Below are 24,796 nucleotides of genomic sequence, written 5' to 3' on the forward strand. Positions count from 1 at the left end.
TTGTGGGGGACCACTGGAGGAGGCTGGAGGCAGACAGTGTCACAGGGCAGGAATGATGCAGAGGAAAGGCTGCCTGGGAACCAGCGGAGGCTTCTCAGAGAGGGGCCTAGAGCCTGGATGGAGTTTAGGAGAGCTTCACCAGGTCAAAGAGTGGCCTGTGTGATACCCCGCCCTGTTCCTCTGTCCCCTTTTGCTCCTCAGAACTTCATTGATCGCTAGTGGCTGCCTCAAGCTCAGTTAAGACTCCTGAGACCTGAGATTGATTGCTGATGTCTGCCATGGGCACAGCCAAAGAATGGTTTAAGAATCTATTTCTGCCATGCCTAATGGAAATAGTAATTCAAAACCCTGGCTGTGCTTGAAATCATTAAAAGTACTTAAGCTTGGATCACACTCTGATAAACTAGTTTGGTTGAGGTTCCCCACCCTTTGGGGGTTTTTTGTTTATTTCCTGAAAGTTCCACAGATGATTCAAATGTGCAGCTAGGTTAGAAACCACTGAATAGGACAATTCCCAACCTATACCTTCATTTATTCATTTGCTCAACAAATATTAAATGCATGTAGTTTAGAGGTCACCACTGAGGCAGAAGCCTGAAGAAAGCATTCTTCTGAAGTGACAAAACGACCCCACATTCCAGTCATTCAGCAAGTGTTGACTAAGCACCTACTGTGTGTCATGCCCTGGTCTAGGCCCTGGGAACACAGCACTAAACAACAGAGCCAGGCCCTATCCTCTGGAAGCGTTTACTCCCCAGATGCAGAAATCTGGGATTGATCTCTCCTTTTCACCCTCCATATCCAGTCTGCCTTTGAGAACTCTCCTTTTACTTCCCTTATGTAACAGTATCTGGCAAAGGGCCTGGCACATCGTTTGTGAATTTTTAACACATGTATTGAATGCTTGCTTTGTGCCAGGCCTTGTAGTCCATGTGCTGGGAATTTTACTGCCTTTGTGGGTCTTGCAACCTGTGTGTGTGTTATTTCTGTGGGGGACAAAAGATTACTCAAAGTGGCCAGAACAGTTGACCAACTCTGAAAACAATATACAGGTGTCCCCAAGCCCCTGATGCCCTTCTAGGGACAAGACACACAGGAACCTCTTAAGAGGCCAGAGTTCGAAACACCTGGTTAACATCCAGTCCACCACCTTCTAGCCTATTAATTAAGGGACGTCCTGAGCCTCAATTTCACCTATAAATTGGGCTAATAAATAAACTTCTTCAGGGTGGTTGCAAGAGTTATTGAGGTCAATTTAGAAAGGATGTCGCGGCACATAGTAAGTGCCCAATAAATGCTGAGTAAATGAATTCGGAGTAACAATAGAGTGGCGGTGAGGATTCAATGGGGTAATCGGGGCCAACGTGACTGGCACAAAGCCCCTCAGAGGAGGAGGTGGTGTCAGGACAAATAGATCTTTCTTTGGGTTAAAGAGAATGCATTTCACCATTTTAAAAAGTGATGTGATTAAAGTAGTAAACTATGGAGCTATCTTGTTTGAGTTTTAATACTGCTGCTTACTAGATGTGTGATCTTAGACACGTTACTTAGACGCGTCTCCGCGCCTCAGTTCCTTCATCCATAAAACACAGTACCTAAGACTGCTTGTGAGTTTTAAATAAAATGATAGCTGGGAAGCGCTTGGAACAAACAGTTCCTGGCATACTTAAGCTTTATGGCGGTGGTTAGTCCACTGTCCACGCAGAACGCAGGCGCGCTGAGGCAGTCTCCTGGGAAGCCGGGCAGGCCCCGCTGGCGGCCATCTTGGTAAAGGGCGGCGGCGGCCGCTTCCCTACGTCATCAGTCTGCGCGACGAGCCGGCGCCCGGAGTTCCGGGTTGCTTCGGGAGCGGCGGGGGCTGCGGGAGCTAATGGTTGAGGCGCGGGATGGGGGAGGCGGCCGTGGCAGCGGAGCCTTGCCCGCTGCGCGAGGATAGTTTCACGCGCTTCTCGTCGCAGAGCAATGTGTACGGGCTGGCAGGAGGCGCGGGCGGGCGCGGGGAGCTGCTGGCCGCCACCCTTAAAGGCAAGGTGCTGGGTTTCCGCTACCAAGATCTCCGACAGAAAATCCGGCCGGTGGCCAAGGAGCTGCAGTTCAATTACATACCCGGTGCGTGGCGCTGTGGGGCCGGAGGGCCGGGAACATGGTGTTGAGAAGGCTTCCGAGGCTCCGACTGAGCTGGATCACCAAGATGGGAAAATGGGACCAGGGTGATTGAAGGTTGTCAAAGCTGATAATCCGGAGTCTTTGGGGTCAGAGGGCAGAGATAATAGGGGCCTGGAAATGGTTAGGATTCAGGATCCCTCCTACCATGGTGATGGTGACCAGGACTCAGTGGGGTCCAGAGGTTATGGTGATTGCAGTGGGTAAAAGTTTCTGAGTCCTAGAGGTTAGGGGTCACTGTGATTCGGGGTATTGTGATTATAAGTCAATATGGCCTGAAACTCCAACTTTGAACTATTCCCCCTCGCAGTGGATGCCGAGATTGTCTCCATTGACACTTTCAACAAGTCTCCACCAAAGCGGGGCCTGGTTGTGGGGATCACGTTCATCAAGGTACCCAGAGCCCCCTCCACCTACCTGTTCCCCCCTCCTTACACATATGGTGGATCCCACTGAGTCTGAACCAGATCCCTCCTGCCACCCCCACTCTCCCCTGAGGCCAGTTTCCTCCCCCAGGATTCAGGGGACAAAGGCAGCCCCTTCCTTAACATTTACTGTGACTACGAGCCTGGCTCTGAGTACAACCTTGACTCCATTGCCCGTAAGTGTGGCCTGGAGGGGAGGAGGAATGAGAGAGTGGGAAGGGGGCTTGTCAGTCCCTCATAGCTATCTGCCTGTGCTCCCCCTACAGAGAGCTGCCTGAACCTGGAGCTCCAGTTCACTCCTTTCCAGCTGTGCCATGCAGAGTAAGTAAGCTGCAGGTGTGATACAATAGGGAGTGTGTGCACCTACAGGGGAGGGGGCGCTTTAACAAACGAGACCACAAACCTGCCCATAGACAATCACATTCTAGTTTTGTTTTTTGAGAGCATCGTGCATTTAAGGTGTCCATGAGCCAGACTTGGCTGATGGGCTACCATTTTGTTATCCCCATACTAGATAATCTGAGAGTTAATTGAGCACCTATGTTCTAGATATCTAGAACTCTGGGGTTCTAGATTTGGACATTCCAAGAGCCAGAAATGTTTTCTAGAGTTGCAAGCTCTGACATTCCAGGATCTGAAAGTTCTACAGGTTGGTAATTCTGAGGTTCTGTCATGATAAAGCATTGTCATAGTTCAAGGAGCTACCATACAGACCCATCTAGAATACTGAGGTTCTAGAATACCAAAGTATGAGAATTCCATTCTAGAGCTCTGGATTCCATCCTAGAATACCAGTGGTCTAGCACAGGTGTTGGAAAACTTTTTCTGTAAAGGCCCAGGTGGTAAATATTAGGCTTTTGAGGGTCATACTGTCTCTGTCACAACTACTCATCTGCTAGTATAGCAAGAAGGCAGCCATTGACTATTGTAAATGAATGGGCATGGCTGTGCTTCAATAAAGCTTTATTTATAAAAACAGATGGTGGATTTGGCCTGTGGGATCATAGTTTGCCAACCTCTGGTCTAGCAGGTGAGAGTTCTAGAAACCAATCTTCTGGATTCTAGGATTTGGATGATCTGCCATTCTGAGTCTGAATATCCTTGGTGGCAGTTTCTACAAGTTTAGTATTTCACAGGAGACAGAAAACAACTAGAACATGAGTTCTAGACGAAGAGATTCCAGTGTCCTGGGCTTCTGCAACCCTCTCTAGAGCTCCATGTTCCATTCCTGAATCACATCTGAATGACGATCCTAGCACATGAGGGCTCTAGAAATGGAAGGTTCTAACATGCTAACTTTCTATACACTTCTGCATCCTGAGATCCTAGCCCTGGATCCAAGAATGTTACTGTTCTTGCAGGCAGGGGTTTTTGCAACAGGGTTTTACACAGACTCTGCCACACTCAGGTTCTGCCACACTGGGGTCCTAGATTTCTCTGCTTTCAGGGTCCAGGTCGGAGATCAGCTGGAGACCGTGTTTCTCCTGAGCGGGAATGACCCAGCCATTCATCTCTACAAGGAGGTGAGGCGGGGGAGGCATGGTGGGCAGAGTCCTGCTGAGGTTGTTGGGGTGGCCACTGACTCCAAGCGGGGGTTGGGTCTTGGTTCCCCCAGAACGAGGGGCTGCATCAGTTTGAGGAACAACCCGTGGAAAACCTCTTCCCAGAGCTCACGAACCTGACCAGTAGGTAGGAGAGCCCCTGAGACTGGCCAGACGGGACCGGGCAGGCTGCCTCAGAGAAATCGGGCGGTGGGATTGACCCCTAGAAAAATCGCGTGGTGGGGATTACCTCAGCTGAATCAGGCAGCAGCGGGGTCCCAGGGCTACAGGGAGGGGCCGGATGCTCCTGGGGAGGAGGTAGAATGTGGGACTGGGACCTGGTGACTACCTCTGGCCCCTCTCTCCTCCCGATCGCTCACCAGCGTCCTCTGGCTCGACATCCACAACCTCCCCGGCACATCCCGGCGACTCTCAGCTCTGGGCTGTCAGAGTGGTTATGTCCGAGTAGCCCATGTGGACCAGCGGAGTCGAGGTGATGGCAGGGTCTGGGGCCAGGGTGGGTGTGGGGGGCTGAGGGCTGGGGCAGGGCCCTGAGTCCTTGCCCTCCATACAGAGGTTTTGCAGACGTGGACAGTCCTGCAAGATGGCCCTATCTCCCGAGTGATCGTGTTCAGCCTCTCCACCCCCGAGGGTGAGCTCTGGACATGGAGGGGGGCAACTCTGCAGGCTCGGCTACCCCTCACCTGCTCCCAGAGTGTCCAGCTCTGGTCCCTCCCTCGATCCCTCCCACATGCCCCACTCTGGAGCTGCGGCTGTCCCTTCCCTCCCCTCCACGCCCTCAAGTTTCACTTCCAGCTCCTGCCCCTGTGGCCTCATCTGAGACCTGGAGTTGGCCTGCCTTTCCCTTGGTCTAGCCGGCACCCCTCACACTGGCTTTCTCTGCCCCCGCCCATCCTCCCCGCTCTTTCTCACGCTCTGCTCTAATCTTAGGCTTTTCTTGCGGGCTCCTGCTGCCCCACCATTCGCGGTCTCACCCTTCCCCCGCATGGCGTTGTCACTCTTACCATGGTCTGTCCTTTACTGGTGTCTCCCTTGGCCTGACCACTGCAGTCTGTCGCCTGTCCCCCAGGCTGGTGTTTATTCTTTTTCCTCCCACTGTCATTCTTGCTGTGGTCTAACCTTGGGCTTTCCTGCTGTCATCAACTTTGGTCTTTTCTATCGTGGTCTAACCTCAGACTTTCTAAACTATCGCCTAACACCTGTCCCTGCTGGTGTCTGGCCTCAGTCATTCCCTCATGGTCTGACCTCTGACCCTCCCTCTATAGCACGACCTCAAGTCTCACCTGAGGTCTAGCCTACGTTCCTGTCCTGGAACCTGTCCCCTTAGACCTACCCCCATTCGTGTTCTTTCTCCAGAGACCAAGGACAGGCCGCAGCAGGAAGAGTACAGCGTGCTCGTGGCCAGCATGTTGGAGCCAGCAGTGGTGTATCGGTGAGTGGCCGGGGACGTGGGTGCCGTCTAACCTCATGCCTTTGCACTGTGGTCTAACCTTGTCTTTCTCAGCAGAAAGCCTTTGGGTGAGGTTGTTCAGGGCTGGGCAGGTAAAGGTGTTCATGTCCCAGGGAGAGGGTGCAAGTGTTTAAGTCTAGAACTTGTGAAGAGTATGTTGGTATGTTGGAGTGGGTACTGAGGTGCCCGCTGTCCCTGGAGGAGGGGGACAAGGTGTGCTGGCAGATGTGTAACAGCTGCCTCCATGTGTGAGAAAAGCTTGATTTGTAGCATTTGCCCATTTCCAGGTGTAAATACTCCCACCATGGCGGATTTCAGGCTACTGACACGATGCCAGCAGGCATGCAAAACTTCTGAAAATTTCCCAGTCAGCTGTGGCACACCTGGTGGACAGTGAGGATGTCCCATGGGACAGTGTGGTGTCTAGATCTCCAAGGGAACCATATCGGTTTCCATGTGAGAGTGAGATGGTCCCACCTCCAGAGGGAAGTGGGGATCCAGATTGGGGAGTAGCAGGAGGACAGTCTGAGTAAACTATTTGAATCCTCCTTGGTGGGTAGGAAGGTGACCAGATTGGAGATGCGAGTGCCCAGGCTTCAGGAGGGTGTCGAGACCTTTGAAGTAGAGCTGGTGCTGAGGGTGGTGGGCGCTGCGGTCTGACCTCAGTCTCTCCCCGCGTTGGGAACCCTCAGGGACCTGCTGAGCCGGGGCCTGGAGGACCAGCTTCTCCTGCCTGGCAGTGACCAGTTTGACAGCATCCTCTGTGGCCTGGTCACCGATATTGACTTGGATGGGCAGCCAGAAGTCCTAGTGGCCACCTACGGACAGGTAGGACCCAAGGGAGGGGCCAACACCCACCTGTCCCCTCCACTGCCCCGCTCACCCTGTGTGACCCCAGTCCCTCGCCCCCTGCAGGAACTGCTCTGTTACAAGTACTGTGGCACCGAGGCCAGGCTCCCCAAGGCGGAGTGGGGATTCCGCCTGCTGTGGCAGAGGAGCTTCCCCAGCCCGCTGCTGGCCATGGCTCACTTGGACCTGACTGGGGACGGGCTGCGGGAGCTCGCCGTGGTCTCCCTGAAGGGCGTGCATATCCTGCAGGTAGCGGGTCCTCAAGTCGGGTCCCGCAGAGCAGAGCCTGGGCTGGGGTTATCACACACCTGCCTGACTGAGGGCGTGTTCTCGAGGAATGTGTGTCTGGGTGTGGATTCCCCCACCTTTGAGCGAGGGAGTTCACTGCAGGCCCCTTCCAGGAACTGGGAGTATTTCTTTCTGGAAGGTGGTTCCTGTTGCCCAGGAGAAGGGGCAGCTGGGAGCAGTCACAGCTGTGGGGGGTGGGGTGAGCACCCGCTGATGAAGGGGATCCTGATACAGTATCGTCACCCCCAGCACCTCTCTCTCTTTCTCTCTTCCCCCTGCCTCCTTTCGTCTCTCTCCCCTTCCTCTCTCTCTCTAAAATAATAAATTAAGAAAGAAAGGGAAGGGCACAGGTCCATCTCACTGGGAAGCACTGCGGGTAGACTGCATGAAGGGAGACAGCAGTGGGAGATGCTGTGGCTGGAAGTGGCGGGAGGACTTCCTCTCACTGCTGTGACCGCCGTGTCATCCTGCAATGTGGCTGTTTCAAGCCATTTCACTGTGATCACTGTCTTTCCTGTTAGGTCCCACCTCAGACTCTCTGGCCAGGATCTAACTGTCCCTCATGTGGGGGTGCATTCCTCTCCTGTCCACTTTGGTTTGTGCCTCCTCTGTCCTGTTGGACTATCCCTCTGCCAGCGTGTCACCTTTGTCTCTGCCCCGTGGTCTGACCTCCCTCCCATATGATGCAATTTCTCTCTCATATTTTCACCCATCCCACCCCATCCCTTCTACTGAGTTCTAACGTCAGACCCATACAGTTGGGTCCAGGCTGGGTTCCTCCCACTGGAAATTCACTGAGGGTTTCACCCGCCACAGACCCAGTCCAACCCTGCACACTGGCTTGCTCTCCAACCCTTGCCATGGCTGAGCTGCCCGCCTTTGGGGTGGTTAAACTCCGGACCGTCCCATCCCGCGTGGTCTAACCTGCCCTCCTCCAGCTCTCAGCCCTGCCCTCCTCCTCTCTTGTTCCCACAGCACAGCCTGATCCAGGCCTCGGAGCTGGTCCTGACGAGGCTTCGGCACCAAGTGGAGCAGAAGAGACGTCAGTTACAAAGGCTGGGGAACAGGGTGGGCCCAGGGCCTGCTGGGACATCAGCCTCCTGATCCCACTTCCCACCGTTGGGGTGCTCACCTCCAGCCCAGTTCCCCAGGGCAGTGGAGCTGTGAGCTCCTGCTCCAGCTCTGCCCCAGGGTGCCCTGCGACCTTGCCTAACACACCCCTCTGTGCCTCAGTATCCCTGTTTGAAAATGGGGTGACCTCACCCCCGCTTCCACTCCAGGAGGAAATTGGCCAGCCTCGGATTACGTATATGTCCATAGGCACCCAGCTGCCCATTGTCTTTACTCTTTTCAGCAAGTGCTTGATGAGAGCTCAGCACCTGGTGTTGGATGCTGGACTCACCCAGAACCGAGGGAGGGGGATATGGGAGAGAGGACTCAGGGTTGGACCCAGAGGCAGGACTGAGGCGAGATCGTAGTGTAGACCTGGGAGGAAAGATGAGATTGGGCCCTAGCAGAAAGGCTGGGGTTAAACCACTGGTGGCCACAAGAATTTTTAAAACATTCAGTACATGACTGTAGTCAGGGGCACTGACCTCTTTCCCTGAGACTGTCAAATGAAAAATGACAGCCTGGCCGGCGTGGCTCAGCGGCTGAGCATCAACCTAGGATCTAGGAGATCACGGTTCGATTCCCGGTCAGGGCACATGCCCGGGTTGCGGGCTCGATCCCCAGTCAGGGGTGTGCAAGAGGCAGCCGATCAGTGACAACTCTCATCATTGATGTTTCTCTCTCTCCCTCTCCCTTCTCTCTGAAACCAATAAAAATATATATATTTTTAAATGACAGCCAACGCAATAGCCGTCTGGTGTGAATGAATCAAAATTACACCTGTTTTTTTGTCAGATCAGCAAAACACGGTTCATTTTTTGGTGTGCTGCAGAATTTTAGTAATTAGTTTATGTGCCATGAGATGGAAAGGTTGCAAATCGCTGCTGTAAAGGAAAGGCCTGAGGTTGGACCTGCAGGGAGGACTGTGGCCAGACCCCAGTCCAGAGCTCTGGACCTGAGATTAGGTCGCAGTAGGGAGACAGGGAAATTGAGCCTCAGAGGACAGGATGGGCGGAAAGGACCACTGGGGGGAAGCTGTCCAATTGCAGCAGAGGCTCTGAGGCTAGACCCCTATGAATAAGCTGAGGTTGGACCCTGTGCCAAGGCCAAGGTTGGGCCCCATCGGGAAGTAGTTGAGGTTAGGTGCCCACTAGGGATGCTGAGATAGGCCCCAGGATATACCATGTTGGAAGGACTAAGCCCTGAATGAAAAGCGCCGGGACTGGGGCACGGGGCTTGGAGACAGCTTCTCTCTGCGGCCTGTGGCTGCTGGAATCGCCCCTCCGTGGCGCCAGGAGGATTCAGAGGCTGTCTCGGGGCCAGTGGAGGGGCAGGGCCACAGGAAGTTCTGCCCTCCGCACCTGAGCCAGAAACAGAAGCTGGGGCTGGGGGCTGGGGAGTAACTCCTGAGCAGGCCTCGCTGGAGGGGCGCCTGAGGGGAGGGCCACGCGCCTGGGCCGGCACGTCCACCCGCACCGACGTGAAGGCCCAGCGCCGCCCCTCCTCAGTGGTCTTCAGGCGCTGGCCACCAGTGCTTGGCGACCCTGTCTCCACGGCTCCCAGGACCCAGGCCGGCTGTGGGAAATGCCGGGGGCTGGTCTTCCTGGCCCCAGCAGGCCGCCGCCTCCCTCGGGTCCTGGGCGGGAGCGGCCCTGGGTGGGGTTCCGGGTGAGCTCACTAGTGATGGTGACCGTGTGGGTCTGTGAGGCGCGCGCCCTGGAGAGGGGCGCGTGTGGGCGCGTCCAGGGCTCCCGAGCGTGTCTTCAGGAGTCTGGGCCACCCCCCTGCAGTTCCCCTCCGGGCTTCTCGCCAGGTCCTTGGTCCGAGGCAGCGGTTAAGGGCGCGGAGCCTGAAGCCACAGCTCACCACTCTGTGCCTCAGTTTCCCCGTCTGTAAACGAAGGCTAATAGTATCTGCCTCACGGGGTTGGTATGAGAGGGTTAGTTGTATCAACATGTGTCAAGCGCTTATGAAGAAATTTCATACCCGTGCCTGGCACGGGGTAAGGGCCGTTCGAACGGCAGCCGTCGTTATTATTATTAGCCGCTGCCTTCTGGGTTGTTTCTGGCCCGCGTGGCGAGGTTGCGTGGGCGGGCACGGCGCGTGAGCGTGGATCTGACTGGCCCAACAACATTCTTGTCCCCAGTTCTGGGAGCCTGTAACTGTTCGTAGCTATTTTCTGCTTCTTTGGCCCTTATATGGATCAAAGACTGTGTGTGTGCTGGGGATGGGGGCGGAGGATGCCTCTGAACGACCTCCCCACGTGCCCCCCGAAACGCGCGGAGAGCGCCCTCCGCCGCTGTCCCTGCCCGTGGTGCTGAAGCCGGTGGGTGGGGGGAGGCTCGCGCCGCCTCCCGCCGGCCCCGCGCGAGGCGCCGCCCAGCCTCCCGCCCCCGCCCCTCTCCCCGCCCTTCCCCCGCCCGCCGCTCCGCCCCCCTCTCCGGCTCCCGCGCGTCCCTCCCCCCTCCCTCCTCCCGCGGTCCCCTCCCCTCCCGCCTCCCCTCCCCGGCTCTCCCTCAGGCTCCGGCTCCTCTTTCTCTCTCCCTCTCCCCCTTTCTCTCTCTCTGTCGGAGAGGCTCGCCCACCGCTGCCAGCCCGGTGCCGGGGGCCTTTCCCGGGCTGTAGCTGCAGGTAAGAGACCCTCGGCTGGGGGGGCAGTGTTCCCCCGGCGCGGTGGAGGGGGCGTCCGTGGAGCCAGCGGCCGCTTTCCCCTGAACTCGCTTACGGCGGGCGGGGGGCTGCACATGCCGGGTGGGGACACCGGGGCCTCCGGGGGCCGGGGCGCCACCAGCAGCCCGCATCCTCAGCCCTCCTGCGGTCCAGGGAGCGCGGCGGGCTGCGAGGGGGGCGCCTCCCGGGCCCCGAGGGGGCGAGGACACCCGCGCCGTCTGGGGAAGCCCCCCGCGCCCGCGCCGTCCGGAGCCTCCGCCCCCGCCTTCCTGTGTCCGGGTCTCCGCTCCCGCCGGCGCGGCCCTCGGGGTCTGCCCCGCGGGCCCGCCGCCCCCCGCGTCCCGGCGCACCCCTGCCTCCCCGTCTCAGCCCCGCGCTCGCGCCGCGCCCCCTGCGTGGGGTCCGCGCCGCCGCCGTCGGGGTCGGCCCCGGTTCCCTGCCCGCCTCGCCCTGCGCGTCTCGCCGCGCGGCTTCCCCGCTGCCTGTCGTCTCCCCGGGTCGCAGCGCGAGTCTCGCTGTCTCGCCTGCCCCTGCCCCTGTCCCCCCACCTGTCTCTGGGTGTCTGGTCTCTGCCTGCCTCTCTCCTCTCCCCGTCGCCGGCCTCTCTCCTACACACCTTTGTCTCCGCCCCTGGCAGGGGGAGACCTGGAGGAAGAAGAGGCGCCCTGCGGAGTGGGCTCCCCCAGAAGGCGAGGAGTCCCCCAAACTCCTCCCTCCCATCCTTCCAGCCCGCACCCACCGCACCCCTCCCCCGAAGAGGAGCCCCTGCCCCGCCTCCCTGTTTCTGGCTTTCTGAGGCCGGCCCTTGCGGTCTAACCCCTACACTTTGGAGTGCAGACTGAACCAGCCCTTCAGCCTGACCCCCCCCCACTCCTCTTCACATGGAATGGACCCGTCCTGCCTGCAGTCTAACTTCCATCCCTCTTGCTCTCTGTCCATTCACGACTCATTCAGCCTTTGGACTGAGCGCCTTTCCTGCTCCAGGCACAGCACTAGGGCCTGGGCCAGGCCAGCCAATCCCTCCTGCAGCCTCACCTCCATCTCCTCCTGGGGTGCCCGCCTCAGACCTGCCTCTCCGCGGGGGTGGATCTCATCAACCCTACACCACCGCGAGGGCTCCAAGGGGCCCTTCTTAGTCTAGAGGTTCTTGGCGATTACATCTTCTTCCATCCTGGAGGGAAGGGGGCCCCAGAGAAAGTGGGCAAGAGTGAGTGACAAGGGGGGAGGTGTGAGCCTGAGTCCCCAGGTGCCACATGCCGCTCCAGATGGGTTAAACAGAGCACCAGGTCAGGAGTGCCACGAGTTGAGTTTCCATCTCTGCTCTGCCCCTGGCTTGAAGCTGTGTGACTTGGACTTCAGCTTACCCGTCACAGTCTCTAAGCCCTGAGCGCTGTGTGTGTGCATGCGTGTGTGTGATCCCCAGGCTGAGACATCCCATGGCTCACCCTGTGTGTGTATGTGCACATGCATGTGTGATCCCCAGGCTGGGACATCGCATGGCTCACCCTGGAGCAGTAAGTGTGCATGTTTAGAAGCCTGGGTCCCCACCTTGCACATTTCTTCCCACCTTCCATATTTGTGGGGGGGCGATGGGAACCCCCTGCTGCCGCCAAAAACACAGTTAGGAACCACCACCGCCTCACCAGTGTGAGAGACATGAGGGAGGGGGTCATGCCAGACTGGACCCCCCTTAAGCTTGCCGTCTCACTCTCTGGATGAGGCCTCTGAGGTCCCCAGGGGCGTGTGAGGCAGAAGTGGGGTGCTCACCACTGACCCAGCTGGCCACCGGCCCACGAGAGTGAGGAGAGATGGCCCCGGAGATGGTGCGGGCCATCTGCCCTCCCGGCTCCCACCCTGGCCTCAACCTGATCCTTTCGCCCCTGGATTCTCAACCCAGATTAGGTTTCAGTTCTGCTGATGGAGAGCGAGAGGCAGAGGAGGCAGAGGCAGCCCAAGGAGGGGGAGCCCAGCTGTCCCCAGGCAGAGCTCAGACCTCAGACCTCGTGGTTGTTCATTTCACAAATATTTATCTTGTGCTTTTCTCCTCCTGGGAGGCCTCCGTGAGAGGAAGCCAGGTTTTTGAGGGAAAGGGGTTGAACCGGGCTGCTCTGTCCAGCCCCTGGGCAAGGAGGGCAGGCACAACACCCAGCGGCCGACCTGACCTCCCCTGAGGACTACGGGGGAGGGGACAGGTGGTTCGACTTGGGGGAGAATCGCAGGCCCTGGCCCTTCGCAGAGAGGGACTTCCATGCTGTGGATGAATTCGTGACTCCCAGGTGGCCCTTGTTGCTCCTGAAAGCCAAGGAGGGCGGGGGAAGAGCATGAGTCTTTGCTTTGGATCCTGGTGGGTTTGTAATTATGCCTAAGTCGTTGCTAATTAGGGGGCTGCTAATTAGACATATCATTAGGGGACTTGCCGATGGGAGCTAATTGTGCGGTGGCCCTTTAAGAATCACCTCTCTCTCTCCCGCCTACACACACACACACACACACACACACACACACACAGGCACACTCCTTCTCTGGGAGGCTCTGCCAACCCTCTGCCTCCCTCTCCAGGAGCCAGCTCCCAGCCAGGGAGTGGGTGAGTAGGTGGGTGTGTGTTGGGAGCGGGCTGTGGGGTAGACTCGGAGAACTTTTTTCAGACAGAAACGGAAGGTGCTGGAAGAAAAGAGGCTGGTGGCCCAGAGAGGGGTCAGGGTTGGTGGAGGCTTCGAGGACCCCTCCCTTCCTTTCTCAGTTCCTTTTTTTATAGGCCATTGGGTTACCATGGCAATGCAAGGGTGGGGCAGAGGAGCTGGAAGTCTGGAAGTCGGGGCCACTCTTGGAGAGAGAAACTGGGAGCCACAGAGTTCTTCCTGGGGGACTTCGGGCAAGTCATTTAACCTCTCTGAGCCTTGGTCCTCTCATCCTTGAAATGGCTGGGGACTCCCCCAAGGGGGTTGGTGTCATTTTGAGGAGAGAGAGTGGATATATGGGGAAGAGAGTCTGAGGAACGGCAGGTGCAGGGTCCCTGAGGCTGGAACTTGTCTGGTGTGTCTGAAGACCAGTGAGGAGATAGTGTGGCTGGGGCCAAGTGAGCAAGGGGAAGAAGGAGAGATGAGGCCAGAGAGGGGATGGGGGGCCAGATGGTGCAAGATCATATGAGCCAGGCAGAGGACTTTGGTACTCTAAGTGAGAAGGGAGCCATAAAGGGTTCTGAGCAGAGGGAAGATGTAAACGGATTTGCGTTTTTAAAGGAAACCTAGACAAGACACCGAAATAGCCACTCAAACCCAGAACCAGACTGAGGAAGAGAAGTATTGATACAGTAGAGACCTCATACCCACAAACAGGACAAAAACCCCAAAACAGGTTATGTCACAGCCACTAAGGAATTATGCACCTCACAGAGACTGGGAGTACTGGAGAGAGACACCTGCCACCATTACAGGGAAGGATGTGTGACAGATCCTCCAGCAGCCCCTCCCCACCCCACCTGACACAGACACACACCCCAGCACCCACCACAGCCCAGATTCCAAGCAGCAGCACTCTGAGAGCCAAGAGGGAAACCATTCAAATGCCCTGACGAATCACCTCCAGCCCTTCGCCTCACCCACTAACTGATTCAGTCTGTTTTGTGCCTGGCTTCATTCCTGCAGTGCACGTCTGGGAGATTCACCTGTGCTGCTGGGTGTACCAGTAAGCCCACTCCCTTTTCAGTGCTGTATAATATTCCACGGTGTGCCTGCTCCGCATTCTATTTCTCCATTTTACTGCTGATAGGCATCTGGGTTGTTTCAAGATGGCAGCTGTTAGAAATAAAGCTGCTGTGAACACTCTTGTATGTGTCTTCTGGTGGGCACATGATCTGTTTCTCTTGGGTACATACCTGGGAGCGGAATTGCTCAGCAGTAGGTTGCATGATGTTCAGCTATTGTTTCCTGAAGTAAGTTAGACCAACTTACACTCCCATCTGCTGTGCGTCTGTCTTTATCTTCCTGTGTCTTTCTCCTTTGGCCTGTCTCTCTGTATCTCCCTCAGTCTCCATCTTCCCTGTATCAGACCTCAGCTTCCCCCTCATTCTCCACCCCCAACAAGCCTTGCCTCCTGCGTGTCAGGGAGGGGTGTGCTCCTCTCACCCAAACTTCCTCCTCCCCCCTACAGGACGCCACCGCCCACCATGGCTCCCCTGGCCTTGGTGGGATTTGCTCTCCTCCTGGGGGCTCCCCCATGCTCCGGGGCAGCTACCCCGACCCCCTCTCTGCCACCTCCCCCCACCAATGACAGCGATACCAGCACGGAGGTCTGCCAGGGTTCCAACCGCTGCCAGCCAGGGGTCCTGCTGCCCGTCTGGGAGCCCGATGACCCATCACTGGGTGACAAGGCGGCACGGGCGGTGGTCTACTTTGTGGCCATGGTCTACATGTTCCTGGGCGTGTCCATCATCGCGGACCGCTTCATGGCGTCCATCGAGGTCATCACGTCCAAGGAGAAGGAGATCACCATCACCAAAGCCAACGGTGAGACCAGCGTGGGCACCGTCCGCATCTGGAACGAGACCGTGTCCAACCTCACACTCATGGCCCTGGGCTCGTCGGCGCCCGAGATCCTGCTGTCTGTCATCGAGGTCTGCGGCCACAACTTCCAGGCGGGAGAGCTGGGCCCGGGCACCATCGTGGGCAGTGCTGCCTTCAACATGTTTGTGGTCATTGCCGTGTGTGTCTACGTCATCCCAGCCGGCGAGAGCCGCAAGATCAAGCACCTGAGAGTCTTCTTTGTCACTGCCTCTTGGAGCATCTTTGCCTACGTCTGGCTCTATCTCATCCTTGCCGTCTTTTCCCCGGGTGTGGTCCAGGTGAGCAAGGACCCATGGATACCTCCTTGGTGCATGTGTGTCTGCAAAATCCATAGGGGTGGCTCCCTGGGCTTGGAGAGTGGATCCATGTACCCGCGGAAGTGCGTGCTCACACCCGAGAGGGCCGCCAGGTACAGCTGTGCAGGCCACGCGCTGCGCCAGAGCTTCGGGCTGGAGAGGGCAGGTTGGGATTGAGTCCCCTGGGTGCTCTCAGGCCGCTTCTAGATGGTGCTACAGGCCCTGGAAAGGGCGCATCTGCCCAGACAGGCTGCCATTTGCAATATATTCCCATCCAGAAGGGACACCTTTTGATTCTCACAAGGGCACCCCGTGTGCTCAGAGTCCTTGTGTAATCCACACTGCAGTTCCGTCTGGCCAGGTATTTGCTAGGTGTGTTCGTGGTGTCCTACTCTCCCTGTCTTTTGCATTGTCTAGTTCTCCTTTTGCAATAAGACATCCCCATTCAAGCCACAGTTGCATAATCCAGCCTTGTGTTTTCTGCCAGTGCTAATTGATTGGGGTAACTGGTGCAATTTGCAGAATTTATCTGTGGCCGTGCAAGCTACGTGCCCACATCTGCGTGACCCAGCTCTGTGTTTCGCAGACACGCAGTCGTGGTCTGCACCATTCATTCATCATTCATGAGTGGCTTCTGATAATTTATGCCAGTTCACTGTAATTTATACTCACATCAGCATAGGTATAAGCGCAGTCCACAGCAGAGACCACTTTGCATAATTTATTCCAATAGTGAGACAAAATTGAGACCCAGCTGCGTAATTTACACCCACATTCACATGCTCATTTGCCTCCCGTTTGTCCAGTGTCTTAACCAGTGTACTGTCTAGCCTTCCTTTAAAACATTTGCCTAATTTATTTCTCACAATCCCGAGACTGTGTCTACATTTGCATAATTTATTCATGGGCCTGCCTAATTCATTTGCACACATGCATAATTTATTTGAGGCTACCCAGGATTCCTCTGCACAAGTGTGTGTCATCTGTTCACACATATCTGTCAGGTTTTGCCTGTTATAGTTTCTTTCCAGGAAGGATCTGAAGGTAGAGGCATAAAAATTATTTGCAGATGATATAAAAGCAGAACTGAGGGAGGAGAAGGCACTGAGAGGAGAGGGGGAGGCGGCAGGGCCTGAAGACAGGGATGAGAGAGAAACAGTTACTGCGACTGACCCGGGACTGTGGCCCCAAGTTTCCTGGCTGCCGTGGTGAATAGTACAGGGTGATGTGTCACAGTTTTCTTTTATTTTTTAAATTTTTATTTACTGATTTTAGAGGAAGGGGGGGAGAGATAAAGGGGGGAGGCTTGAGGGAGACATTGATTGTTGCTGCGCTTATTTTTGCAGGCATTGTTTGCTGCTTGAATGTGCCCTGGCCAGGATCAAACCCTTAACCTTGGCGCATCAGGCTCATGCTCTAACCGGCGGAGCTACCCGCCGGGGCAATGTCACAGTTTTCAGGCGCTGTTAAAAAGGTTTCCAAAATGGTCTTTGATGAGGATTTACACTAAAACTGTGAAAAGGATTTTAGAGACCGTGGATGAGAGGCGGGTAGGGATGGGGGTGGAGGAGAGGTTTCCCCCAAGGAGCTGGCTCAGATGTAGGGAACAGGGTATAAGACGCCACTGCTCTGGATGGAGAAGTAGCCACAGAGGATCCTTTTGGGGGGAACACGGAGACCAGAATTATGGGACATTTTTGTCAAATAACTGAAGGAACTGGCATGAGATAAAGATGTCCCCAGTGCCTCCTGAGTGCAGTGAACTGGGGCAGTGAGAAGAGTGGTCTGGCTCTGGATTTTCTCCAGAAGTGCTGTGTGGCCTCAGGCAAAGCCCGTACCCTCTCTGGGCCTCAGTTTTCACATTTGAACCATGGAAGGGGTTGCACTAGACCATTCTTTTTTGACCCTTCATACCCAATGCTCCTTTTTTATAGCCAATATTTTGTTACATATCCTTTACTCCGCTGATGTGAAATTCTTAGATAATAGGAGAGAGGTCTTCTAGCCTCGGAGTTTGGTGCATGGACCCTAGAGCCAGGGGCCTGGGATCAAATCCCACCTCTGCTGCTTCTTAGCTATGTGACCTTGGGTAAGTTCCTTACCCGATCTGTGCCTCAGTTTTCCCCACCTTAGAGGCTGCGTGAGGATCCACTGAATTGCTACATGTGGAAGGCTTAGAACAGCCAGCCAGGTGCAGAGTGAATGTGAGCTGTTCTCATGAAGGAACTTGAACTTGCCTGTGCTGTTGGCTTCCCCAAGTCCATATCATGCCTGAACTGCGACATTAAGGAAAGTCATCTCTCAGAACAGTGTGCATTTCCACATGTAAATGCTTCGACATGACTACCTTAACAGTCATGACGAGGGCCCTGGCCAGTGTGGCTCAGTTGGTTGGGCATCCTGGCCACCAACAAGTCTCTGATTCAATTCCCCATCAGGGCACATACCCGGGGTTGTGGGCTCAGTCTCCAGTAGGGGGCGTGCAGGAGGCAGCTGGTCGATGTTTCACTCTCACATCTATGTTTCTCTCTCTCTCCCTCTCCCTTCTTCTCTCTCTAAAGTCAATAAAAATATATACATTTTTTAAAAAGTCATAACAGGGAGCCAGATGCTGGCACCTACTTATAAAGAACAAGTTTGGGTTTAAAAGAAAGAAAAAGATCAGAGACCATCCCATGCAAGGGTTCAAGCAGAGGAGCAGGTAGCCGTGAGGTTAAAAACTGGTATACTCAGCGTATGGTAAACCAGACAGGAAAATGCCTCGTGTTTGCCAAAGACAGAGTTGAGTTCTAGACTCCAATTCTTATAAGCAGGGTTTTCACCCATGTGAATATCCAGTGGGAGGTCCCAAAGTCAGGCAGGACATGGGACAGTTCTGTATTGTGGGGGCCTGCCCCATGAGTGGCTAGATGTCACCAGGCTGGGACCATATGCCCGTCCCCAGTTATCGTGGCAACCCATAAGCACCCCTAGATTTCTGATACCCCCCTCCTGGGGGTGCTTCTGCCACAGAGACCTGAGGTGTCCCACCCTTCCCCTCAGGCCAGCAGGTCCTGGGGCCCTGCCGCAGTGGGTGCCCTAAAGGAAGGTGGGAGCCTGCTGGAACCTCCCTGATGGGTCTCCCTCGGGGAGGAAAGCCAGTCTCGGGTTTGAGTGTGTCTTCTGATTAAGAGAGAGTCCCCCGCAATACACTCAGTGGCCAGTTTAGTGAACACAAGGCGGGAGTTCATTTTCCAGCTTGTGCCAAAAATTTGGCTTCTTTTCACAAGCCTGCCTGGTGGCTTTTGTGTGGTGTGACTGTTTCTAAGTCCTGCCTTGTCCCTGAGCCATAAGTTAACACAGCGACAAGGGCATGTGGCGACTGGATCTTAAAAGATATTTTCCCTGCCAGACTCATTTTTAAGATACCTCTGGGACCACCTAATAAATACTCTTTAATCTTTTCTGCTTTATCTTTAATGAGAAAAGTGATATTTGAGTCTCTACACGAATATTTTCAAGGTGAACTGTCATATGTTGGTGGGTGTTTCCACAGGTGAACTGAGTCTCGGACCTCAGTGAGCCTAAGATAATAGCACTAATAATGATAATAATAATGGTAATGCTAATTTCACATTTTGAGTGTTTTCCATGTGTCAGGAACCAACAATGCTGCGTGCTTGGGGTGCATAAGTCATTCAGTCTCCGGGATGTCCCCATCTCATAGACAGGATTCTGTTCAGACAGCCCGGGATCTGAACGGGCATCGCCTGGCCTCTCTGGGGAGGCAGCATATAAACATGGGAACTCATTTCATGAGGCCGAGAGGAGCCAAACTTGTGCCTCTTTTAGAATCAGAGCCCTGTCCCTAAGGGCCAAGTTCCAAGCGAGGAGTCTGGCCAGGGCTGTATGTGCTGGGGGCGGAAGGGGGGGGGAGAATCAGGGAGTTGGGGAGGACGGGGGCAGAGCACAGACCCTGGGCGATGGCTGGGGTTTGGAGAAGTGGGGGTGTCCCAGGTTGGGTGGGTTGGGCATGGAGCAGGGAGGAAAAAGGTGCAGGGAGAGGAGGGAGGGAGGGAGTCACAAGTTCTGCCCCACGGGGGCTGGGACTGGTGGAGGGGGGAGGGCCCTCCCCCGGTGGTGGCTGAGAATATCCGGGTTCCTGGCACTTGCACAGCTGGGCATGATTCTCAGCGTGAGAAAAGGTGGATGAATGAGACCAGGAGAGAGACAGACAGACTTTGAAAAATCTCACAAGGGAAGGAGATAGGTATCTACAAAATATATAAAGGACATGGAACCATGTCAACAAGAGGCAACAAGGAAGGAAGAGCCCTGGTCAGCGAGTTGGCTGGACTCTTGTCCCATACGGGTGCGTAACTCATTCAGTCTCCGGGATGGCCTCGTTCCGCGCACACCTAGGTGGCAGGTTTGATCCATCTGGGCGCGCCCGGGAGGCAACTGACTGACGTTTCTCTCTCACATCAATGTTTCTCTCTCTCCTTCTCCCTTCCTCTCTTTGAAATCAATAATACATAATTAAAATAATCAATAAAGACATAATTTAAAAATGACAACAGGCACCGAGAATGAGACGGGCAGGAAGAGAGACAAAGACCTAGACAGACAGACAGAGACAGAGAGGAGCAGAGATAGGAGCCAAGAGAGACAAAAAGAGAGGGAAGGAGAGATGGGGGGGAGGAGACAGAGAGAAATGGGGAGAGGCAGAGATAACAGAGACCAGAGTGGGGTAGAAAGGGAACGAGAGGGGCCGAGACGGACGGGGAGACACGCAGAGAGCTGAGGAACGGGGGCCCCTGCGGTTAGGGACCCGCCGCGGGGAGCCGGGGCCCAGAGCCGCGGGCGGCTGCGAGCGCGCCCCCTGGCGGCGCGGCGGTCCTGACCCGCGGCCCCCGCAGGTGTGGGAGGCGCTGCTGACCCTCGTCTTCTTCCCGGTGTGCGTGGTGTTCGCCTGGATGGCCGACAAGCGGCTGCTCTTCTACAAGTACGTGTACAAGCGCTACCGCACCGACCCGCGCAGCGGCATCATCATCGGCGCCGAGGGCGACCCCCCCAAGAGCATCGAGCTGGACGGCACGTTCGTGGGCGCCGAGGTGCCGGGCGAGGGGGGCGGCCTGGGCCCCGGCCCCGCCGAGGCCCGCGAGCTGGACGCCAGCCGCCGCGAGGTCATCCAGATCCTCAAGGACCTCAAGCAGAAGCACCCGGACAAGGACCTGGAGCAGCTGGTGGGCATCGCCAACTACTACGCGCTGCTGCACCAGCAGAAGAGCCGCGCCTTCTACCGCATCCAGGCCACGCGCCTCATGACCGGCGCGGGCAACGTGCTGCGGCGACACGCGGCGGACGCGTCGCGCAGGGCCTCCCCGGCCGAGGGCCCCTGCGAGGACGAGGACGACGGCGCCAGCCGCATCTTCTTCGAGCCCAGCCTGTACCACTGCCTGGAGAACTGCGGCTCCGTGCTGCTCTCCGTCGCCTGCCGGGGCGGCGAGGGCAACAGCACCTTCTACGTGGACTACCGCACGGAGGACGGCTCGGCCAAGGCGGGCTCCGACTACGAGTACAGGTGGGTCCGGGCCGCGCCCCCTGGCCGCCGCCAGCCCACCCTGGCTCTGCTGGGGGCAGGCCCGCGGGAGGCACTCATTCATTCATTCGTTCATTCATTCGTTCATTCCTCTCGAGGGCCTACTTGGTACCACACTGTTCCAGGCATTTGGCACATGCTGCCGGGCAAGAGAACACGAGTGCCCACTGTCCACAGGCCGCCCCTCCGTGTTCATTACATACCCGTGGGTTATGCGTATGCTTACCTGACAGGTGTAGGGGGGAACAAGTACCCCCTACACATACCATTACTAAAATAATGTTTATTGAGCACCTACTGTATGCCACGATGGACAAGACATCTAAGGTCCCTGCCTTCCAGTTACAATAAGGCTGTAAACGATTCAATATATAAAAACATCAGGTAATGTCAGTGCTGCATGGGAAAATTAAGTAGCATAAGAGGAGAGTGACGGTGCCCGAATTGTCCCCACGTCTTTGGCTCCACCATAAAGCAACCCGCCCTTTGCACCCTACTGAGTCTCACCGCCCTCTCCTCACCCCCCTTTGAGCAGATGTGTGGTCTTCCCTCATTCAGCAGTTCCTACTGAGCACCTACTGTGTGCCAGATGCTTTGTTTAATGGCTGAACATACAAATATCAAGATAATGTCTGTCCTCATGTGGCCCACAAAACCCATCATCTATTTGGAGTTCTGTCCATACCACACTCTCAAGAACTGCAGCTTTACAGCGTAGTTTAACTGACGTGCAAGTCCCCCACAGTTTCCTAGAATAACAACACTTACCATGTGTCTACTATGATCAGAAGTGGATCTGGGCAATGGAGGCCAGCAGTGACTGAAACACATTAAGTCGCTGCCCGAACGGAGCCAACGTTCTCATGGGAAAGACAGGCCACTGGGAAGTATACACTGAATACATGAAAAGGTCAGGAAGTGGTAAGAGCTGTGAAGAAAAATAAAGCAGAGGACAGAAAATGAAAGATTTTTGAGATGCATTAACACCCCAGTCACTTTGCTGTCTCCAGCCCTGCCAAGAGGAACCCACTGATTCCCTGTCCCCTCACAGTTTCACCCTGACTAATCTAATGTCACTGCCTCCCTCCCTCCCTCCCCCACCCCAGTGTAGAGCATCTTGTGTGTGCTTCAAGGACTTACACAACTGACTCTTTTAAACCTAAGCCAGCTCACGTCCCTCCTCTGCTCAGAGGCCTCCCATGGTTCCCATCTCACTTGGACTAACCACAGTCCTCATCGTGGCCTACCAAGGCCTAGGACATCTGCTCCTTGTTCCCTCTCTGATGTCATCTCCCATCCTCTCCCCCTTTCTCCCTCCACTGCAGCCACACTGGCCTCTCCGCTGTTCATCAAACATCCCAGGTCTGCTTCTGCCTCAGGACATTTGCATTGGCCATTCCCTTTAACATGAATACTCTCCCCCAGATATCCTCCACTTGGCTTCCTCCCTCAGGTCTCTGCTCAAATGTCACCTCCTCAGCAAAGCTTTTCCTGACGCCCTGACACAGCACCTCTCCTCACTCTACCCTCCTCTGCTTTTCTCCACAGCACCGTGGCACCTGACATCATGTTTGTAATTCACCTCCTGTACTAGAATGCTTCTCTGATCTGGTTTTACTGCTGTTTCCCCAGCACTTAGAACAGTGCCTGGCACACAGCAGGTGCTCAATAAATATTTGTTGAATGACTCAACTGTAACTAAACCATTAAATGTGTAATTGTCACTGTGATACAGCTCTGCCATGAGGCTGAGCCCGTGAAGACAGAGTCTGTTCACTGCTGTGTTCTCAGCAGTGTCCAGCACAGGGCACAGGGCAGGTGCTCAGGGTGTGTTTGTCGAATGAACGAATGAATGACACCAAGTTAAAGAGTGTGGTCTTTCTCTTGGGGGTACCTGGGAACACAGAAGGGTTTGTCAGAAGTGAGACAAGGTCCGTTCTGGGCCCTACGTCACTTCCACTCCAAGTGTGGTCCATTTCCCAGGATCCTGTGCTTCCCCTGGGAACTAGTTAGAAATGCAGTTTTGAAACCTGCAGCTACTGAACCAAGACCTGCATTTTAACAGGACCCCCCAGGGATTCATGACCGTGGAACCCTCCAGGTTCTCTCTCCACCTTGGGACTTTGCATGTGCTGTTCCCTCTGCCTGGCCCACAAACCCTCCCCCAGGAAGCCCGCCCTGACTCGCTTTCCCCCAGGCCTGACCGCGGCCCTGCACCCCTTTCCCCCTCCGCTGCAGCGAGGGCACCCTGGTGTTCAAGCCGGGCGAGACGCAGAAGGAGCTGCGCATCGGCATCATCGACGACGACATCTTTGAGGAGGACGAGCACTTCTTCGTTCGGCTGCTGAACCTGCGCGTGGGCGACGCGCAGGGCATGTTCGAGCCCGACGGCGGCGGGCGGCCCAAAGGGCGGCTGGTGGCGCCGCTGCTGGCCACCGTCACCATCCTGGACGACGACCACGCGGGCATCTTCTCCTTCCAGGACCGCCTGCTGCACGTGAGCGAGTGCATGGGCACCGTGGACGTGCGCGTGGTGCGCAGCTCGGGCGCGCGCGGCACCGTGCGCCTCCCCTACCGCACGGTGGACGGCACGGCGCGCGGCGGCGGGGTGCACTACGAGGACGCGTGCGGCGAGCTCGAGTTCGGCGACGACGAGACCATGTGAGAGCGCGGGGGGGCCCCGGGAGACGGGGAGGGGCCTGCTGGAGGGGCGGGGCCACGGGAGGGCGGGTCTGGTGGTGGGCGTGGTTGTGTGGTGGGCGTGGTCTCCCGGTGGGTGGGGCCTTGCGCGTGAAATGGAAAGGTCAGGGAAGGTGGGCTGGGCCCAGAGAGGGGGCGGGACGGGAGAGGAGGCAGGAGACAGGAGTGACCGGCGGCGGCCCAGGTGGTGGGAAGGGGCGTGGGCGGGGCCTGGGAGAACTTGGCTGGGTTGGGGAGGAGAGGGTGGAGCCGAGGAGGAAGGGCCAGGTGAGGAGAGGTGGGAGGGGGTAGGATGAGGGCCTGGGCGGAGTGTGGAAGGCTCACTGGGTAGCTGGAGATGAGGGGAGGGTCCCTTCAGGTGGAGCCCGACGACGTGGAGGACCAGCCTGTGCAGTGGAGAAAGGGCCTTAGGCGTGGGTGGAGCCCCGGCAGGAACAGCGGGAAACAGCTGGACAGCGGGAGAGGGCGGGGCATACGGAGATGGGGCGGGGCTTGTGGGTAGCAGGTGGAACCTGCGGAAATAAGAGACGGAAGGGAAATGTGGGCGACGCTTTGGGAAAAGACTGAGCAGGAATATGGGGACCGGGGAGGTGGCGGCAGAGCCTGCGGAGACTGGAGGGCTGGGATTTGGGAAGGTGGTGTGGAGTCTGGGGCGGTGGGCTGGATGCACAGGCATGCATCTGTAGACACACAGACGCAACCAACACACGCACACTAGCAGCAAACACACAAAGTCACGGACACGCACGCTAAAGCAGGGCCACCGCCTCACACAGATGCCCAAGTCTCCCGTGTGCCTGCGGCCTCACCTCCCCCACCTGCCTGCCTGGGATGCAGCGGGCGCCTGCCCCCCTTTGCCGGCTCCCTTCCGCCGCCCCCGCAGCCCGTCTGTCTCCCTCCTCCTGCCGCCCACGCTCCTCCCACCAGGCAGAGCCCCCACCGCGCTCCTTCCCCCTCCCAGCCTCTGTGCCTTGGCCTCCACCCAGAGCCTCACCGCTCTCCCTCTCTCCCTCTCTCCCTTTGCGTCTCCGTGTCTCCCACTTGTCAGTCTCCCTCTGGGTCTCCGTTTATCTCTAGATCTCTGTCCACAGTACCGGGCTGCCTGACCGGGGTTATGTTTCAGTAATGGATTCTCTATAC

The 24,796-nt window shown here is 56.4% G+C and overlaps 2 protein-coding genes across 3 annotated transcripts in view; both read left to right on the plus strand.

Annotated features, from left to right (window-relative positions):
- The first annotated feature begins 1,794 nt into the window (after positions 1 to 1,794).
- On the plus strand, positions 1,795 to 8,592 carry KPTN (kaptin, actin binding protein). Of its 2 annotated transcripts, XM_081118207.1 has the most exons (12): positions 1,795 to 2,109; positions 2,474 to 2,556; positions 2,680 to 2,764; positions 2,855 to 2,909; positions 4,036 to 4,111; positions 4,204 to 4,277; positions 4,513 to 4,622; positions 4,704 to 4,781; positions 5,507 to 5,582; positions 6,293 to 6,428; positions 6,516 to 6,698; positions 7,713 to 8,592. In XM_081118207.1, exons 1-12 carry the CDS (start codon positions 1,887 to 1,889, stop codon positions 7,839 to 7,841), a joined length of 1,308 nt encoding a protein of 435 aa, XP_080974333.1. In that variant the 5' UTR covers positions 1,795 to 1,886; the 3' UTR covers positions 7,842 to 8,592. The 2 variants fall into 2 exon arrangements, with proteins under 2 accessions (XP_080974333.1, XP_080974334.1); XM_081118208.1 differs by lacking the exon at positions 6,516 to 6,698.
- A 6,090-nt stretch (positions 8,593 to 14,682) lies between these two features.
- The window catches only part of SLC8A2 (solute carrier family 8 member A2), a gene marked incomplete at its 5' end in the record, with an annotated part of 24,103 nt that continues 13,989 nt past the window's right edge, over positions 14,683 to 24,796 (plus strand). Inside the window, 3 exons of the mRNA XM_081118483.1 lie at positions 14,683 to 15,357; positions 20,229 to 20,938; positions 23,195 to 23,617. Of these exons, the coding sequence (XP_080974609.1) occupies positions 14,683 to 15,357; positions 20,229 to 20,938; positions 23,195 to 23,617 (1,808 nt within the window). The remainder of the gene's footprint in view (positions 15,358 to 20,228; positions 20,939 to 23,194; positions 23,618 to 24,796) is intronic.

This window comes from Miniopterus schreibersii, assembly GCF_964146895.1.
Source record: "Miniopterus schreibersii genome assembly, chromosome: 18".
Lineage (NCBI taxonomy): Eukaryota > Metazoa > Chordata > Mammalia > Chiroptera > Miniopteridae > Miniopterus > Miniopterus schreibersii.